This window comes from Myodes glareolus, chromosome 5 (genome assembly GCF_982192425.1).
Source record: "Myodes glareolus chromosome 5, mMyoGla1.1, whole genome shotgun sequence".
Taxonomy (NCBI): Eukaryota; Metazoa; Chordata; class Mammalia; order Rodentia; family Cricetidae; genus Myodes; species Myodes glareolus.
In genome coordinates this window covers 5,557,138-5,574,972 of record NC_142030.1, presented here as the reverse complement: position 1 = coordinate 5,574,972, position 17,835 = coordinate 5,557,138, and the positions used below count along the sequence as shown (strand labels likewise).

Below are 17,835 nucleotides of genomic sequence, written 5' to 3'. Positions count from 1 at the left end.
CCCTGGCTTCCTGTTCCCATCTGCACTGGGAGGGGTAACACTTCCCCATAAAGTTATCCAAACAATTCTGCTATTCTCAGTCTTTCCCTGCCCACCACCTACTCACTTCCCTCCCAAACCAGACAATACCTGCCTGCGAGCTCTAAAAGCCAAGCTTCCATAAGGCCCGTTCCTCTGAACACTGTAGTGTGGGCCTTCTGACATGAAATTTACAGTGTTTGCGTCTTGTTCCTCTCCCCTGATTTGAAATGAATTTTCAGTGATTAAAAAGGGTGGAAACATCTTCATTTTTGCCGCCTAAGCCTAGCCATGTCCCAGCTCCAAGCTTCTAACTACTGACTTGAAGAAAGAGAGTCGGGCGTGACGAGCCCTAGCTGGAAATCCCGCCTGTTGGCTGTGTTTCCGTTGGCTAAGAATCCCGCCTCCGTGAGTTGGGCTATGCGGGTAACTGGTCCCGTAGTCGTAGGCAATCCAGGAGATACTTAGAGAGAACACGCAGAGCCTACAAGGAGAAATGAGCCAGGGAGCAGGGTGTTTGCGTTACACCATTTGGCCTTCAGGTGAGACTGTTAGCTTATGAACGGTGTCAGCAGCGATAGCCTTCCAGGTTTGCCCTTTTTGTTTATTTCTGAATGTGTGAAGGTGTGCGGTGCTTGTGTGCCTGAAGGGCAAAGGTCAACCTTGGGTACCCTTCAGAAACCATTGCCCTTGCTAGGACTTGAGGCTCCCTGATAAGGCTTGACAAGTTAGTAAGCTCCAGGGACCCTCCTGTCTCTGTTGCCCCTGCTCTCCCCGTCTCTCTCTCTCTCTCTCTCTCTCTCTCTCTCTCTCTCTCTCTCTTTTTCTCTCTCTGTCACGTGTGTGTGTGTGTGTGAGTGTGTGTACGTGTGCGCACACCGTTGGGGTGCTACATTTTAGAGATCCGGTGAACACACATGGAGGTTGGGAGTGTAGCAAAGGAGAACAGCAAGATTAAGATGTGCTAGTGACACAGGGCTCTCTCTTCTCTCTCCTCTCTCTCTCTCTCTCTCTCTCTCTCTCTGTCTCTCTCTGTCTCGCTTGCTCGCACGTGCGCGCGCGCACACACACACAAACACTGGAATCGAAGCCAGCTCTGTGCTCGTGTGGCAATCATTCTGCTGCCCCCCAGGTGCCTTTCGGAAATGAGAAACTTCGACAACATACATGAACGCGAGCAGCAGCAGATAGAGTGTAAGGACAGCAGTAGATAGCACATGTCTGTTTTACTAAGCATTTTCACACTGTGAAGGTCATCCCAGAGACAGGCTGTCCAGCTGGGGTCTCCTTGGATCCCTTTTCATTGTGTGCAGCCCCCATCTAGCAGCTGTAAGCTAGAGAGGCAAACTAAGGACTATTGTAGTTTCCGAATCGCTTCATTCACCTTGAGTGTGGAGGGGCAGGTAACAGGGTGACATCCGTGCCCCACACGGCTGGCCTGCTTTAACTGATGACTCAGAATCCTCTTTCCAACTCAAGATTATTGTACTCTAGAGACTTGATGACTCTGGCAAGTCCCCAGCGCTGCGCTAAATGGAGCAGTTTCTATGATCACTTGCAATAGTGGGGTAACAGATGCCCCCCGTCTTTGTTCCTGTGCTGCACTGTTTGGGCCTGTCGTTGCTTCTGTGTCACGTGTTACCCTGATGGAGAAGTAAGAAGAGCCTTGGATGTGGTCTTTTACTCAGACCTCTCTATACTGGAAGCTTCATTTGCTTTGTGAGCCACCATCTTCTTCATCTTCGTCACCTTTCACTTTGCCCCTTTGTAGTGTGTCTGAACTTCTTTGGTCTTTACTTAATCCTTGCCTCTGAGTGGGCCGAACTCTTCCCTGCCAACCAATGGACCCACCCTGTCTCACTTTTTCTCCTTTCTAGCATTTCATTCAACCCGTTAGGGAGAGAAAGATTGCTTTTCCTGTTCTTTGGCAAAGCCCAGGCTCCTGAGCCATATGCACAAATAGATTTTGAGGCAGTTCAGCCACGTGATGTTCCCGTGGGTATCAGTGTGGAGTCAGTGTCTAACCTTCTCAAAAGCTCCCTGGAGGGCTGGATGGCTCATCACACCTAGAGTACAGCTCTGAAATCACACTCGTGTTTATCCAAGTGTTTTTGCACTTTGGAAGCTGTTTGTGACCGTAACAGGGGGTGTGGAGGCTTAGGTACCCTCTTCTCAGGGTTGAGAATTTACTTCAGTGAAGCTTTCCTGATGTGTTACAGAGTCACACCTCAGTCTGGGTTGAGAAAGAAAAATCAGAATTTGAGCTGAGTTCTTTCAACTCTGCGTTTGGTTCCTTCCTTTTCTGCTCGCTCAAGTGCCTGAGAAGCGTGATCGATCCCTCAGTCCTTTTTACAGTGAAGAAATGGGAGCCATGGCATCGTCATGTTTGAAATGAGGCCTCATTTATCCAGGACCAGTCTCGAATTCACTTTGTAACGGAGGATGATCTTGGAATTCGGATCCTCCTGCCTCTGCTGTTGTTCCAGTGCTGGGACCACAGGCAGGCCGCACACTTTATACAGAGACCTTGTGGGTCCATGGTCTGACATGTGTGTCTCTGTTAGGTGTGAACACACAGAACCAGAGGGCAAAGGTCAACAGCTTCGGTTGTATCCAGGGCTAGTGAATGCTACACACGCAGCCACCGGCAGTAGCGGATTTAGTATGAGAAGGCAGTAGTCAGACATGTCTGTTTTACAAGAGAGTTTGACACAAATGAAGACCCTCACAGGAATGAGCTGTCCAGCTGGGCTCACCTGAGCCGTCGTCTTTGCATTTGACAGATTTGGGGGCAGTTTAGGAATGTGTCCTAAGGAGCTTGTAGACACACAGCTTTGACTTGATAAACTCTCAGAGAGCCAGGGAGGCGGGGTAGATAAAGAATAGAGAATGGAATTCCTCAAGCACTAGTGGTTTTAATCAGCGCAGACTGTGAAAAGGAGCATGTGCTGGTTGGTTTCAACTATCAGCCGGACACAGTCCACAATCACCTAAGAAGAGTTTCACAGAGGATTGTCTGGATACTCTGTGGGTGCGTTATCTGGGGCATTGTCTGTGTGTGTGCTGGGGATTGGACTCAGGTCCTCGAGTTTGTGCAGCAAGCCCCTACTGAGCGGCCTGCCCAGCTCAGAAGTTTCCCGTATCTAAGTGTTCAGATTAAACAGCTCTACTTCAGAACTCAAGTGGTTGACCTTTGCCCTCTGGTTCTGTGTGTCCATACCCAGCAATGACAGAGATGTCAGACCAGTGGGCCCACACAGCTTTTTCTCTGCAGTGGTCCAGGTGGCTGAGCAGCCTCCCTTCCGAGGTCATCCATGGGACCAGAAGTGAGATGCTCACGGACCCACGATCCAGGCGACTGAGCATCTTCCTTCTGAGGTCATCCACGGTACCAGAAGTGAGATGCTCGTGGATCCACTGGTCCAGGCGACTGAGCATCTTCCTTCCAAGGTCATCTGTGGGACCAGAAGTGAGATGCTCATGGATCCACTGGTCCAGGCGACTGAGCATCTTCCTTCCGAGGTCATCTGTGGGACCAGAAGTGAGATACTCACGGATCCTTTACGGCATTACAGCTCGAAGGCAGCAGTGCTGCTAACAAAGGCGTCACATGACGCAGGTTGTCCCGCGTTCCTGCTGCAGCGGTGAGGGGTGGGGCACAGAGAGGGCAGTAGTGACAGGGCCACGGTGCATGTGTGTGCAGCAGCTCTGTTTATCCCGTTAGTGAGTGCCTGGCAGTGCCTACATCATTGGGCACTGGTTCATACCCCCGTGGCTCAGCCTCTTCCCTCTGCGGCAGGGACTGTGGGTAATATTTCAGAATTCACTTGATGCCTCGTCCTGGCTCAGCCGAGTGATCCCAGGTCTGAAACCCACCCTGTCACCACCATGACTCCCCAGACTCTGTACTTGCTTGTTTTCGCTTCCTCCTGATAACTATGCTGGTGTCAGAACTCTTTCTGCTCTGTAATTGGTGGCTTGTCGAAGGTGCTTGGTTGTACTGAGCGGTCTGTGTGCTTCCTGCAGTACTCAGTGAAGTAACAACAATAACCGTGGCAGTCGTGTTCACAGTGTGCTGGGACAGGCAAGGTCAATGTTTCTAGTCTGAAATTGGGAGTGGCTCCAGCGTCCACAACTTCCTTAGTTATATAATTAGTGGGAGTTGATACGTAAAACTTGGTTCCATGTACATGTTCACATATGTGTGTGTATGTATGTGTGTGAGCTCTCATGACATTTAAGTGTGTGGTGGCCAGAAGGCTTCAGATGTCTTCCCTCAGGAGCCATCACCTTGTTTTTGAGACACAGTAGAGAGGGACCTGGGGCTGGGCCCCTGGGATAGTCCTGGGACGCTATCAGGAACATCTGAAAGAATGGGGTCCCTTCCCAAGTGTGGCATCTTACCTGGAAGGCTCTCCGTCCACTGGGCCACTCTGCTGGAGTGTGGGAGAATCCAAGCATGCCATCAGCACTTCTTCCAAACTGACTTCAAAAACACAGTCACAAAAGCAACTGGAGAGGTTTGGCAGCCCAGGCACACCCAGAAAGCAAGAGAACTTCACTGAAGGCAAACGCATCTCACCAGACTCTGGAGACAGGCTCTAAAGGGACAGAACTGGGTGGCCGGGTTCTTAGTGAGTGGTGGTGCCCCTGACCTCCCTCGGCAGTCTTCCACACCTCCCTTCCCCTCTTCCACACCCCCTTCCCCTCTTCCACACCTCCTTCCCCTCTTCCACAACCCCTTCCCCTTTTCCACACCCCCTTCCCCTCTTCCACACCCCCTTCCCCTCTTCCACGCCCCCTTCCCCTCTTCCACACCCCCTTCCCCTCTTCCACACCTCCCTTCCCCTCTTCCACACCTCCCTTCCCCTCTTCCACACCTCCCTTCCCCTCTTCCACACCTCCCTTTCCCATTTCCTCCCTGCCCTGGGCCTGAGCGCACCTGCTCAACTCTCCCCAGGGTCCAGGGCTCACAGACACAGAAGGGAGGATGCGTCCATCTTACTTCCTATCCAAACATCAATTGGTGGCCAAGCAGTTCGCCAGCTCTCTCTCTGGGTTCGAGTGCCCGGGACTGAGCTTCATGGACAAGTCGCCTTGCTCACTGGCTCCTGCAGCCCACCCGGGAGTAGTCATTTGCACACAAAAGCTACTCAGGAGCTCCCACTCGTTCCAAAAGGAAGATGCTCTAGATGGTGGGGGTTCTGCGTCTGGAGTCTTTGGATGTTATTTTCAGCACCGAGGGCGCAGCATCTGTGTTTGTTTCCTGCCTTCTCTCACAGTCTGCACTGGATAGCATAGTTGTTAGTGTTTTCTAGACAGGGTCTTCCTGTGTACCCCAAGCTGGCCTTGAACTTCTGGTCCCCATGCCTTGGCTAGCCCAGTGAGGAGGTCACAGTGTGTGCCACGCTGCCTGACCATGCTGGATGATGCTTGCTGGGGCAGTTTTGGAGGCCGCTTTCTGCACCGTAGAGTGTTTGTTTCCACGATTTATCCATCACCTTCACCCAAGTTTGGATTCTTTTGGCGAATGTGTCTGTAATAGTTCGTGAGAAGCCACTGGAACCGTGCGGGGCAAGGACGGCAGCGGCTTGAGCTGTGTAAAGCTAGGAAGTGAAGCAAAAGCCAAGTTTTATTTCCCTAGACTCAAGGTTTTATGGTACATGTCTGTGCAGGAGGTCTTGTGACTCCCCGCCGTGGTCTCTGGCTTTATCTGTCTAAGGAAGCTGCTGTTTAGCCCACTCTTCATGCAGGCGTCCCTCCACTGCGTCCCGCCATGGTGTCCCCCGCCACTGTGTCCCCCCTCCACTGCACCCCTGCTCTGCACCCCTCCCCTGAGTGGATGCACAGTACAGCAGTCTCCTTTCATTTTAAACGTGGCTCAAGAAGAGTTTTGAAAGGTCATTTACATGGCGCTGTGCACAGGGAAGTTGGAAAATGTGTTTGTGGATAAATTTCATCTTCCCGCTGAGTGTTTGGAAGGGCTCGGGATTTGAAAATGTGCTTTTAAATGCTTTGAGGTCATGGGTGTTTTCCTCAGCAACGGAAGGACTTGAGCTTTAGACTTCACAGAGAAGTTTTATGTTTTTAAAAGTGGCTTGACTGTGGATGTGATGTGAGCTCCATTTGTAATCCCAGCTCCTCAGAAGCCCAAGGAAAGATAACGAGACCTTGTCTCAAAAATATTAAAACAGACCGAAGAAACTGGCAGTTAAATTTTTAGCAAACAAAGCCCACTTCGCTCCTGATGTTCTTTCAGGGGAGTTGAGAGAAAGTAGTTTCAATCTCCCTCTCAAGACTCCATCCATTTCATATAGCATCTCCTTGGGGATACGACAGTCTGTGTGTGAAAGTCAGGCTGTGCCCCATGATTTATGCACAGGATGAACTAGTTCTGTCAGTTTGCCCATCCTCACACCCAGATCGGGGTTGCATAGTTCTGTGAGGTGTGCTTGGGAGTCTAAGACTGTGGAATGCTGGAGAAATTCCAGAGGCTATTGGTAAACATGGCGCGCTGGTGGTTCGCTTCTCTTAGCGATTTCAGAGCTCAGATTTAAGTGGGGGAAGTAAACACGCGTCACACAGTATGGGAAATAAAAAGAAGCTGCTCACGGGTAAGGCTGGGATTTTACTTTTTCTTTTCCCACAAAGACTCTTCAGTAATTCATCAAAGAGTAGCCGATTAGACTGTGTCTGGTTGACACTCTGGAACCCTCTCCACTTATTGCCCTGTTTAAGGATTTATTTGATCAACCAAGTGTAGGATCCAAAACCTGTTTTTGTTGTGTGTTGTACACGGATTTTTCTTTGGGCCAACAGCTCACAAAAAATGACATGGAGACTTAATATTAATCATGAGAGCTCAGCCTTAGCTTAGGCTTGTTCTTAACTAGTTCTTAGAACTGAAATTAACCCATACCTTTTAATCTATGCTCTTTTATGTGGCTCAGTTACCTTACCTGTACTTCCCATCCTGCTTCCTCTGTCTGGTGACTCTGCCTTCTTCTTCCCAGTGTTCCCTCTCTCTACCCTGAAGCCCTGCCTATCTCCCCTGCCTAGCTATTGGCCGGTTAGCTTTTTATTACACCAATCACAGCAATATATCTTGACAGTGTATAACTATCCCACAACAGTGTGTGTGTGTGTGTGTGTGTGTGTGTAGCTCTGAAGGGCTTTTTGTTGACAGCTTTATTATTGTTAAAAACAAGACTATAACACACTAGAACCCATAGCTTACAGTTAATGATGGAAGCTTCCATCTTCGAGCTTTCAGGAAGGTAATAGACCCCTGGGGAAGAGAACTGTGGAGTTGAGACTCTGAAGCTTCTCTGTTCTCCCTCTGTATCCTCTGCTCTAAAAGGCTTTAAAATGTGGTGTTTGCAGAGCAACACCCTGACATATTGTTGTGGCCCACTAAAGTGCTCTAGCGAATCATTTTGAGCATCCTTGTGTGAAGGGTGCCACCTCCGTGAGGCCCCTACCCACAGTAGAAGGACCCCACAAAGGCTGGAGAAGGGAGCATGAGGGTGGGGAGTTCCTTTGGAAATAGGAACCCTATCTGTTTTGCCAAAGCACCAATGACCCAAATAAACCTTTTCTGTTCTTCACAACAGGGCCCTCTCCTACAGCCCAGAACCAGACCCCTAAGGTCCCAAATCCTCCTGTGGGCAGGCACAGAACCACAGTTGAGGCTCCTGGGTCTGAATGTGCCACTCTGCGCCCTGGGTTTCTGCTGCGTGCAGAAGACCTAAACTCCAAATCCCACCCACAGCTTCTCTTTTAGGAACCTAAGGGTGGGGCGGAGTGAAGACTGCGTTGTGTTGGGAGCTTAGAAGCTCAAAGTAATTGCTGATCAGAACCCTTGGAATGTAAGGCCAACTAAGATAAGGGAATCCCAGGGTCATCTAGCCCTTCCCCCTCCCCCCAGGATGACTCTTGAAAAGCTATTTATGCTTCAGGTGTCAGAATCATGGGATAGCCAGGTAGATGCTGGGCTGGGAGAGTCCAGGGCTCAACCGGATTTCCTGTTACAAGTTGACACTTTCCACGTGAAAGGGCTTTCTCCACAGGGCTGATGAGGTAGTAAAGTGCTTGTTTGCAAACTCCTGCGGCTGTTTTATGTTGTTGCATAAGCCTAGCACGCTGTGAGAGGAACCAAGAAGGAACTTGACTAGCCAACTGGATGGGCACAGTGGAGAGGGTGACACTTGACATTCATCTTTCGTCTCAGGCCTGGGGTCTAAGGCAAACCTGGCTCATTGGGAACGCCTCTGTAGTTCAGGTCTACCAGCAGTCTCTCACACCAGCCCCCACTGTGAACTGTCCTGTTCTTTTCTCCCTCCTCTTCCTTCTCTTTCTTCCTGGATTCTTTGAGATAAGTCCTAATTATTAGTCTGTGCTGACTATGAACTCACTGTGTACACCAGGCTGACCCCCAATTCTGTGATCCTTCTGTCACAGCCTCCCGAATGTTGTGATTGCAGGCTTCCAACTCCAACCACTGCAGGCTCAGCCTCCCGAGTGTTGTGGTCACAGGCTTGCAGCTCCACTGCAGGCTTAGCCTGCAGTTTCTTCACAGATGCACAGACTTCTCCCCCGATGTTCGTGATGCACATTCCCACTTTGGTTGGGCTGCCTTTTCTAGGATGCACCGAGGAATGGAAAAGGTTAGCAGCTGAATGAGACGACGTCACTGTTTCTCTTGGAAGGAATCTGAGTCGGCCCCATTACTTTTACTGTTATTATTAAGTAAAAACAGTTGCCTTGACGTCATTGTGAGCAGGACTCTGCAGCCTGCAGCAGGGTGCTAAATAGTCTGAGAGCATCGCTAACTAAAGCGATATTTTTTTTTCAATTTTCAGTTTTATTTTTAAACCGATTTGTTTTGCTTTAGTTTTAGTTTTAGGGTGTTGCCAGTTTTTCAAGGCAGGATCTCACGTGTAACCCTGACTGGCCTGAACGTTGCTGTGCACACCAGGCCAACCCCAAACCTGCCACCTGCCTCTGCCTCCTGGAGGCTGAGATCAAAGGCCCAGCCTGTTTTATTAAGTACTGCATATGTGAATGGATTTGCGCCTCTGAGCACAGTGTGTGCCCGTGGAGGCAGGAAGAAAACATCGGATCCCCTGGAGTTACGAGCAGTTAGCTGCCCAGTGTGGGTGCTGGGAACTGAACTCTGGTCCTCTGCAAGAGCAGGGTGTCCTCTTAAGTGCTGAGCCATCTCTCCAACACCCATGAAACTTCCCTTTTTAAAAGGACTTTAATTTCTAAGTCATTTTCAGGTCACAGCAAAATGGAGCCAAAAGTGCAGCTCTCCTCCGACATAACCCTCAGCTCCCTGGCCCCACAGTGATATCCCCCGCCAGAGTGGCACACGTTTTAATAACGGATGAGCTTGGATTGGCAGGTCATTATTCCCTGGAACCCGTAATTTACTTTGGGGTTCACTGTGATTTGTGTGCGTGCTCACAGGTGTGATGTGTGTGTTCATGTACATGCCACACGCCAGTGTGAAGAGGACAGCCTCAACTATCGGTTCTCCCCTGTCACCTCGTCTGGGGACAAGGCCTCTTTGCTGTTCACCACAGTGTGTGCCAGCTGCCCGGCCGCACGTGCCGGGTTAGCGGTCTGAGAGCATCTAGGCGTGTTCCCATCCCAGCTCCCATCTCAGCGAGGACACTGACATGGCAGATGTGCACAGCTATGCCTGGCTTTACGTGGGTTCTAGTGATCTGAACTCAGGTCCTCATGCCTGCGTGGCAAACACTTTACCCATCGGGCTGCCCACCACCACAGCCCCCCACTGTATTTTTTAAAAATTGATTAATTAATTCAAAAGTTACTTTTAATGAGATAAAAATCGATAGCTCCTGTTTTAAAAATAAGAGCTTTAAAGTAGAATGAAGACCGTGGTCTAGCCTTGCTTTCTTAAGAATGTGTTTCAAGGTTGCCGCGGTGGGCTCCATTAGGCCTTCTGCAAGCATGTGTTTGACGGTGTTGGAGCATCATCTCTTCCCACTTCCGTCAGCCTCCTTTATTCCCCCTGCACAGCCACGTATCCTGTGAGTGCGTGGTTTTATGTGTCTGCAGAGACCTAGACCCCTGCTCATCCCCTGCTGTCTTCACCCCCACAGTCCGTCTCTGTCTTCACAGCTGAAGGGAACCCACGGAGAAGATAAGTCGCCTTTACATTGCCCATTTCTGCTGCTAGACACCCTGTTAGCCCCATAGGAAATGAGGAGCATTGCAGTGAACACTGGTGTGCGGTGTCTGTGATGTCCTCAGGGCAAATGCCCAGGAGTGACAGATGTGGCTGGCTCATAGGCGAGCTCCGTCCACTGTTAGTTTCTCCGAGACACTTCCATAGTGACCTCCATAGTGTTTAAACTAGTGTTTGTTCCCATTACCTGTGTATAAGGGTCCCTTCTGCTACTTCACCGTGTTACACACACACAAACACACACACACACACGCACGCACGCACGCACGCACACACACACTCACACACGTCCCACTGCCCTTTCCTGTGTGTATGCCGTATGCCGTCGGCAAGTGCTTTTACGCACTGAGCCATCTCTCTGGCCTGTTACTTGTTTTACAATGATGCCATTTTTAGTATGACGAGATGGAGCCTCAATGTAGGGTGTTCTTTCCTTCCTTCCTTCCTTCCTTCCTTCCTTCCCTCTCTCCCTCCCTCCTTCCCTCCCTCCTTCCTTTCTTCCTTCCTTCCTTCCTAAATTGAAAGTGTCACAAACACCGTCCTTTCTATGTGGCTTTTAGTTAGTTCTGTTTTGTTGTTGTTGTTGTTCTTCTTTATGTGACAAAGCAATTGTGAGGAGCCACAGAGAGCCACCCGGGGAGCCCATCCAAGGAGCCTGGAGCCAGGCTCTAGACCGGAAGGGAGGTGACAGAAGTGGACCTGCTGTTGAGGACAAGCAGGTGCTGTGTGGCACTTGTGTGACAGTTAAAGGCAGAGCCTGGTGCGTGAGTGATAGTTTCCTCGGGAACCTAAGAACCGAGGCTCATCCTCTGGCCACGAAGTGGTCTTTGTGTAGGGTGGCCTGGAATCATCCAGGTGTGACATCTGCCTTTGGTCAGGATGGCCCGCAGTTCCTCCTAGAAACACAGCCCTGTGTCCCTCACTGCCGGGAGTGGGTGTTATGGGCTTTTCATTGAGGTGACGAATGTATGTGTAAGAGACAGGAAATGTGTTTCTAGCTTTGGGTACGGGGTGTCAAATCGCGCTGATATTTTAAACCCAGGCTAATTTGTTCAAATAAGCACCGATGATGTTGCTTGCTGAGCTCCTTCAGACCAAGCCTTAAAGTCGTAGGTACTAGAGCATCGTCTATGTGGGTAGGCATCTCCCTTTAGCTTTCTGTCATCAAAGTATTTAGGGGCCTGGAGAAGCAGAGCAGTCTGGCAGTGTCTGTTTGCTACCCCTTGCACTCAACTGCTGTCAGTCGAGTATGTGTGTACACCATGTGTTTGTATGTATATACATGCATGCATATATTCATACCATTAAAAAATTACAGGCATCATGGCATCTAAAGATTTTTTTCTTTTCTTTTTATTTTATATGTGTGGGTGCTTTGCCTTCATGTATGTCTGTGCACCACATGTGCGCAGTGCCCTTAGAGGCCAGAGGAGGGCATCAGATCTGCTGGGACCAGAGTTGCAGATGGTTGTGAGTCACCATGTGGGTGCTGGGAATTGAACCCCTGTCCTCTGCAAGTGCTCTTAACTACTGAACCCTGTCTCAAGCACCCATCCTGACAGTTTTACTCACAATAGAACTGCTGATATCGCCTAACTTCTCTCTCCTGTATAACTACAACCCCACTATCAGAAACCCCAGAAAATGTCGGCTAGAGAGACAGCTCGGAAATGGGCTTGCCTTGCAGGTGTATGGACTTGAGTTTGCTACCCAGATCTGTGTAAAAAGGCCCGCCAATTAGGGTCCACCCAGGAGGATCCCTGGCTTGCTGGCCAGCTGCCGTAACCAGTCAGTGAGTTCCATGATCAGGGAAGAAATGTGTCTCAAACAAAATATATGGTGGAGAATGATTAAGGAAGACGCTGCCCTTGCCCTCTGACCTCCATAATCTGTGTACGTCCGGCATGCACACAGCGGGATATGCTGCACACACACAATAAAACCAAAAAATTAGCAATGATCTAATTCTCTCTCTCTCTCTCTTTCTCTCTCTCTTAAATTTTAAGCTTGCCTTGCTGCTTCCTGACTTTCCTCGTCCTGCCCTTCCTCCCAACTGGATTTAATCAATATCAACAAACCCCCTTATATTTTTCCCAGTTTCTCCACTTTTTGCCTGGGAAGCAGCTTGCATGGGCTTCTCCCTTGGATATTTGTTTTTAGTTGTTTACTTGTTGAAGGTCCAGACCAATTCTCTTGCATTTTTTTTCTGTTGAGATTATCTTGCAAATCAAAGATTCAGAAAATCTTTTATTTTTATTTCTTAACTGACATAGATATTTTCTAGAATCCATGTTGCCAGGTTGTTCGTTATCTTTGACGGTAGACACCTCTTAAGACTGCTTGGGAGGTCATCACCAGGGCAGCTGAAAAGTTTAGAAAGATGTGTAGTTCAGTCCCACAGCCCCAATCAGCCCGAGACAATACCTGCTGAACTGACACTCTTCGCTGTGTGCGCGTTCTGGTCGTTTTCAGAACAGCAGCTTTCTGGGGAGTTGCTATTTCACCATCTGTGCATTGTGTCATGCTGAAGAGTATGTGGAGAGATTGTTTTTGCTAGGATAGCTGGGTACTAAGCCAGTCACATTCTTTCATAGGTGTTTAAGGGAGACACACCCAGATGTAAGGAGCCTGGCCCAGGAAGAGAAACAAGCATCCTGGTATCCACAGAGCAAACACCTCTGTCTGTTTAAGGCTTTCTTAACGTAGGCATTGACTCTTAGCTTGCCTGTCCTGTGCTTCAGTAAGTCGAGGGGAATTCACCAATAAACACTTAGGATATTTTGGTTTCCCCTCTTCTTTCCCCCCCTTTGGGTGGGTCCCTCCATATTTTCTGTCCCTATCAGGAGATCAGATTGGCGTGACTTGGAAGTAAACATGATACTCTGCCAACATAAAGTGGTTTAGAAATGTTAATCTATTTTACCAAGCCAGCATTTCTAGCCATACGTATTTTAAGCTATCATAAAACATGTACCTGCCATGCTCAGGAATGTGCCGAGGGCGAATATCAAAGCCTGCCGAGGGAGGCTGGGAGTGTGTTTTGCTGTGTTGTAGGGTTATACCCTGACAACCTTCAGGAGGCCTGGGGTTCTGGCAGGGAGCGGCTTATAAATATCGCAGACAGCTTCTTTATCCATCGACCAATTCCTGCAGGGACCAGTGGTTCCTATGTGTTCACTCAGGAGCAGTGCCGTGCCAGGATGGATGAGGGGCTCAAGCTGCTTGCACCTGCCTGAGTTAGCTGTCAGTCCATCCAGCGATAACTCTCTGAGCCTAGCAGGAGCAGGCAGCCATATGGAAAAGGTCTCTGCTTGGTATCAGCTTCTTTGAGAGAAGTTTCCAGGGCCTCCTGACCAGGACGTCACTGGTTCAGGGCGACGGTAAAACCACTTTGCTTGGTATTTAATGCTTGCATTGTCTGTGTTGTCATGTCTTTATTTTCATTTGCTGGGACGTCAAGTTCCTGCCAGTCTTGTTACTAGTGGGTTAAGCAATCTGTAACTGGGGACGGGGCTCTTGTACCAATTCATCTGTAAAGGAACCGAGCTGTGTTTGGGTGGTTCCACACATCTGCCTCATTATTTGTTGAACAAAAGGACACAGTAAGATTTTTAAGCACACTCTTGAATCTGTATATTTCAGGGAGTTGGGATATAGCTCTCCGGGAGAATATGGGCTTAGCAGGGAAGGCCTGGATCTGCTTCTCAGTGCCAAAACAAAGGTGGCAATGAGAATTCTGTGTTTAAAATTAAAGAGTAGAAGTGATCTACGTTAAATGTATGCTGTCACCATTCACATCATACATTCTGAGTAAATAGTTATTAAAATAAGTATTAAAGACATTTAAAAAAAAGCTGTAGAAACTCAGTGTCGTGGGGTGGGGGAGCAAGATGAAATAAATGTTTGGTTCCTCGAAGCTCCGGAGCCACCACCTTGTGTTCCCACCCGCACAATCATTTTCTGCTGCATCCATTTCCTCATTGTAGATGTCTTCATGTGTGTGACAAGACACACGCGTGGAGCTCAGAGGACAGCTTGTGGGAGTTGACTCTCTCCTGCCGTGTGTGCTCCGGAGGCTGAACTCGGCTTGCCAGGCTTGGCAGCCAGCACCTTTGCCAAAGAGCCATCTCTCCGGCCCCTCGCCTGTACGGAAAAGTGTAGCCAAGTTTATCTCCTGTGGTTCTTCGGTTAAAACAAGAGCCCATTCTGAGCAACTGAAGCTCTGCTGGTCCTACTCCCAGAGAGAGGGGCCCAGAGAGGATGGCAGTGTAAACGGGAGTGTGGGGTGCCCCCAGGTCTGGAGGGGCTTGCACCTGGGATGTATTTCTTTCTGCTAAGCCTCTTCTTCCCGGGTCTTCTCGCGCTTCACCCTGACGAGAGCGAGTAAGACACATGGCCTCTCACACGGTACTCAGAGCTGCAGCACTCACAGGCCCTTGAGTCTGATCCTTCACCCGCCCGGGTGCTCGTGTGCACACATGTGCTCTGTGTTGCGCGCCACCACCGACAGCTTCCCTTCCAATCCGGTGAGTAATCAGATTGCCTCTCTTTCATCTACAGCCGTCCTGCAGAGGGCCTGATGGACATGGACGCCCTTCCCCTACCTTAGAGTGACCGTTCCAACACAGAACTACTAAGGCCATCGAAGGGGTGCCTGTGCCAGGAGAGGAGGGAGGCGTCCCCCACCCCGGCCTCAGAGCCATGCCTTTCGGCCTGAAGCTTCGTAGAACTCGGCGCTACAATGTCCTGAGCAAAAACTGCTTTGTTACCCGGATCCGCCTGCTGGACAGCAATGTCATCGAGTGCACTCTGTCTGTGGAAAGCACGGGGCAGGAGTGCCTGGAAGCCGTGGCCCAGAGGCTGGAGCTGCGGGAGGTGAGTTGGGCACATGTCCCTGTAGGGGGACAGGAGGCGGGGGTCCTTGAAAGAGTCAGCTATCTGCTAATGTGTCAGCATCTGCCACCTGCCATGTTTAGAAGAACCTGCTATTCTTAGTGGGCGTGACCTGACAGAGATCCTGTGCTTGGCTCAGGCGACCAGTGCTGATGTCAGAGGGAAGGGCCCACAGCTGGTACGGGGAAGTGGGTTTCCTTCTGTTTCCCTCGTGAGATTTTTACAGGGAGGTAAGAATGAGAGACTTTCCCCACCAAAGCCATTTTTTTTTTTTTTCTCTTTAAAGCAGTTGAGTGGGTAGTTGGCATTCGGGTTTGATGCCTGTGTCACAAGGAGAAGCCACCCACGTTTGGGTGGCTGCAGCTGCCTTTTGTTTGTTTCTCTATTTCCCCCTTAAAAAGAAAAGGAGCAAACAGCATTGAAGTGAGAGTGACCCACAGACATGGGGGAAGCATTTTTATTTTGTTTTGTTTTTCGAAACAGGGTTTCTCTGTGTAGCTCTGGCTGTCCTGGAACTCACTCTGTAGACCAGGCTGATCTTGAACTTACAGAGATCCATCTGCCTCTGCCTCCCGAGTGCTGGGATTAAAGACATACACTACCACCACTCAGATGAAAAAGCATTTTTTAAGAATTAAAAAAAGATTAAAATGCACATGCGTGTGTGTGTGTGTGTGTGTGTGTGTGTGTGTACATGTGTGCATGTGTGCATGCATGTGTGTGTGTAGGCTAGATGACAACCTTGGATATCCTCCGCAGGAGTGCTGTCCTGGTCTTTTGAGACAGAGTCACACTAAGCCTGGAGCTCACCGAATTGTCTAGACTCTGGAGATCCTCTTGTCTCTGTCCCCGCCCTCCCAAGCCCTGGGACTCCAAGCCTTCCATACCCCGGATGTTTGTGTGGGTTCTGGGAATTGAACTCACATTCATGTGCTTGGATGTTATGTACTTTACTGCAAAGCTGTCTTCCCATCCCCAGGGAGAGTGGTTAAAATAGGTATTCGTTTCTTTGAGCTACGTGCAAGCCATTCTTCTTTGTGGTTTGTTCTGGTTTTCTGAGTCAGGGTCTCACTTTGTGACCCAGTCAGTCCTCCGACTTGTGATTCTCTTGCCCCAGACTGCCAGCTGGGATCACAGCCATGCACACCACACTGGCAGGTCCCGTGTGCGGTTGCCGTGGCAAGGTGACCTCCTTGTTTTCATCCCCTAGGCATTCAAGATGAGACTCTTGTAAGGAGTCTACGCTTGTGCATTTTGAGTCCTGATGACCACATGACACATTGGCTGGTGGGCAGCCCGTGGGCAGACAGTAGCCTATACTGAGTGACCCAGGAACCCTGAGATTCAGACAACCCTGAGCCTCAGAAAGCTCTGAGACACCTGGAATCTCACTGGGGTTCAGGGGACAGAGGAGGCTGATGGCCACGTGCCACACCTGAGGTCCAATCCTTCTCCTTGCAGCTTCTGCTCAGGGTGACCGTAGTTCTGTGGGAGGCTTTTGTTCCTGAACACCTCTGTTCCCCGCTGTCCTTCACATTGGTATCTGGCTTTAGCATTCAGGTGGGCTGTCTGCTCAGGATCATGTCCACGGGCAGCCAGAGGTTGGCCTCAGCAGCCGATCAGCAGAGCTGGCTGCTGACCTAGGAGAACAAACTGGGAAAAGTCCTGGCCATGCTGATGGCAGGTAGCTAGCTGTCCCTTGTTTAGTGGTGGCATTTTGGGGTATACATATTTACACATATGTAAATTCCCTTAAGAAATAAAAACTTAAATTGTATAGCCCTGGGAAGGAAGTGTTTTTGCTCTTTGAGTATTTCTAGTTCTGTTGCTAACAAGTCATTCATATGCATTGGATCATTATAATATATGATAAATAGCTATAACTGCATGCATATTCATTGGATCATTATAATATGTGATAAATAGCCACAATGCATTTATATGTATCAGATCATTATAATATATGATAAATAGCTATAAGGCATTCATATGCATTGGGTCATTATAATATGTAATAAATACCTATAATGCATTTATATGTATCGGATCATTATACTATATGGTAAATAGCTATACATGCAGGTAGGGTTTGTTGTGTTGGACTTGGCTCAGATTATGATTCTGAAACTTATTTGCAGAATGCCTGGAGAAATTACTGACCCTGTTTGGCCTCTGTTTCTTGACCCCTAAAGTGGGAAGAGTGACGCTCACTTTGTGGTCTTTTTGCCAATCTTAAAAGTCATCGTGTCTGGAGATATGGAGTGCTATGTCCACTAATTCTAATAACTGCTCACACTTCAATGTCTCTAGAAATGATTTTTATTAAATAGAATTGAGCAACTTCCTTAGGACTTGCTAGGCACTGGGGAGCATTCGGAGGGTCCAGCACTTAGGTAACAGGTGAAGACTGAATGCCACCTGCGCTAGGCATATCACAGAATAGGGCCAGGATGGTGCCTGTCCTTAGCCATTCAGTACACAGACCCGTGTGGGCCAGGGGTGAAAGCCAGCCTGGGAGGAGACTAGGGTGACCTAGTGGGCACAGTGCTTGCTGCATGAGGGTGAAGGCCTGACGTCAGTTCTCCAATGCTCACATCAAAGACTGAGTGTGCCAGCAAGTCAGAACTTGGGTGTAGAGACAGTTGGGTGTGTCCCCAGGGCTCAGTGGCCAGCTGGTCTAACTGAAGGACCGAGCTCCAGATTCA

At 49.3% G+C, this 17,835-nt stretch overlaps 1 protein-coding gene across 2 annotated transcripts in view; it reads left to right on the top strand.

Annotated features, from left to right (window-relative positions):
- Ptpn14 (protein tyrosine phosphatase non-receptor type 14) overlaps positions 1-17,835 on the top strand; it is a 138,121-nt gene that overhangs the window by 38,380 nt on the left and 81,906 nt on the right. The window contains exons 1-2 of one of the 2 annotated variants that reach the window (XM_085687538.2): positions 13,378-13,617; positions 14,798-15,112. In XM_085687538.2, the coding sequence (XP_085543664.2) occupies positions 14,939-15,112 (174 nt within the window). In that variant the 5' untranslated portion in view covers positions 13,378-13,617; positions 14,798-14,938. Of the gene's footprint in view, positions 1-13,377; positions 13,618-14,797; positions 15,113-17,835 lie in introns of those variants that run through there. The other variant, XM_048439470.3, reaches the window with a different exon arrangement.